This window comes from Ischnura elegans, chromosome 4, assembly GCF_921293095.1.
Source record: "Ischnura elegans chromosome 4, ioIscEleg1.1, whole genome shotgun sequence".
Lineage (NCBI taxonomy): Eukaryota > Metazoa > Arthropoda > Insecta > Odonata > Coenagrionidae > Ischnura > Ischnura elegans.
Genome location: NC_060249.1, coordinates 67,603,879 through 67,605,789, shown reverse-complemented (window position 1 = coordinate 67,605,789; position 1,911 = coordinate 67,603,879). Strand labels below are relative to the sequence as shown.

The following is a 1,911-nucleotide window of genomic DNA, read 5'->3' as shown; positions in this document are numbered from 1 at the left end:
CAGAAATATGGGTTTGCCGTTCACCAGCGCGTGTTACGTAGTTCAAAGAATTGGCCTATTTGAATTTCGTGCTTGACAGCTATAAGGCATTTAAGGCAAATGTAATTCCCTTCGTCGTAACAACTCATCAACTGAGAGATTTGCTCACTGCAGCTTATTTTAGGGTGGCCCAAAAGAAAACTTTTTTTTGAAAGTTTGTGGGGAGACTTCATTTTATGGTGCAATTTCATGTATAAACGACCCACAAAAAAATTCGGCTCGATTGCACAATATTTGACCCTGCCGAAACGCGTTTAAACATTTTCGGCTAGGATGTAAGGCATTTTGCCTACTTTACAGGGGCTATTTTCCGTTTTCTCCGGTATTTGCTGCAGAAATTGTTGTTAAATAGAATAAATACAATACTTGTTGATAAAAATTATTATTACAAATCAGTTATTTTATATTAATTCGTTAAAAATGGTTTATATAAAATTTACAACTTTTTTTTTCCGTACTTATCGAACATTCTTCTGTGCTTCTGCACCACTAATAGCAAATGCTGTCTCTCACGTTCATTACAGGTAAGGTTTTTCTGTAACAGATATTTTTTGATGAGGGACACACCCCTTTCGGCTGTGTCATTGACGACTTTAATATGTTTTATAACATTAAATCCTTTCAGGTACCTTTCATCGAAAATCCAATCTTCGGGGTCTCTTGACAAAAAGCCTTGATCAATGCCCGTAATGTCGAAGAAACGTCGAGAATTAGAGGAAACGAAATCGCTCAATTCCAAATCCTTAATGCCACAATTGGGAGGAAGTTGCGCTCGAGGGCTGCAAACATGCACTTCCTTTAAAAAAGAGTTGACCATCGCCCTCTTACAAGGCAATGAAACATTGGGATCAAACAAAGATAAGCAAACTAATGTTTCTGATAAGTACCATAAATGGTTGCAAAATTTTTTTAATGCTGCTTGGTAGTGTTTCTCTTCTCTACTAGCCAACGTTTTCAGAAGTTCAAGATCACGGGCTGGCGCACTAAATGCCACTGGACATGTGTACCAGGACTTAATGTACACGGAAGCTACAAAACAACATATTTGAAACACGTTGTCACTCTCTTTGGTTGAAAGGTTCAATTGCTTTCCAAACATCCATACTTTGAATGAATAGATTGCCTTTGCCATCCACCGCGACTTGCTGATGGAGCCAGGCTTCTTAAACTGATAGGCTGTGGTTCCTGGAACTGAACCACCCAAGAAAATAATAACCAACTCCAGAAGTTCCCTGTAGTCGTCACGCGGCTGAAATACCTGGAAATAAAGAAATAATGATCAATTAAGGTGGAAATAGATGTGGGTGTATAAAATGTGAGGTAGTTTCTTACCTTAAGTTGGTTGCAGCAAAATATAATGATTTCTTTTTTGTCGTTGATCTTCCGCAAACTACCCCGTGTTGTCGCTGCAGTGCGGTACCGCGCTGTAAGCATAGTAAAAATAAAAGTTTAGTTAATGTCCCTGCATACGTGGAAATATATTAGCAAGCGTTTCAAAATACCTTTGTCGATATTTTTCCAATAATCCTTTAGACAATCAACAAATGGTAAAGTTGCCTTCTTAGAAACACTTATCAATGAATCAAATACAGCAGCGAGGACTAGTTCAAGTATATGGTGTCTGCAAGCAAGCTCCAGCAGCTCTTTTCCCAGTTTTCGCTGAATATGAACACAGGCTCCATTTACTCGTCCACTATTCACGGTTGTGGTATCGAAGACGAGGCCTATAACTCGCTCCTGAAGTTCCCAACTTGTCAAATATTCAACCACTGCAGTATCTTCCTGAATCCCAGTGCCCCTTTTCAATTCCGGAACGCCAAGAAGCTGCTCAACTCCTTCTCCAGATACCAAAATTGGCAACCGATCAGCATT

At 39.3% G+C, this 1,911-nt stretch overlaps 1 protein-coding gene across 1 annotated transcript; it reads right to left on the bottom strand.

The window, feature by feature from the left end:
• Positions 1-475: 475 nt before the first annotated feature.
• Positions 476-1,556, bottom strand: LOC124158163. Its single transcript, XM_046533347.1, has 3 exons — positions 1,542-1,556; positions 1,372-1,463; positions 476-1,297 (listed from the first exon to the last, which is right to left on the bottom strand). Exon 3 carries the CDS (start codon positions 1,169-1,171, stop codon positions 476-478), a length of 696 nt encoding a protein of 231 aa, XP_046389303.1. The 5' UTR covers positions 1,172-1,297; positions 1,372-1,463; positions 1,542-1,556.
• Between the last annotated feature and the right edge of the window lie 355 nt (positions 1,557-1,911).

Coding starts and splice junctions, on each gene's coding strand:
- LOC124158163 (XM_046533347.1), bottom strand. CDS start 1,171: ATGGCAAAGGCAATCTATTCATTCAAAGTATGGATGTTTGGAAAGCAA.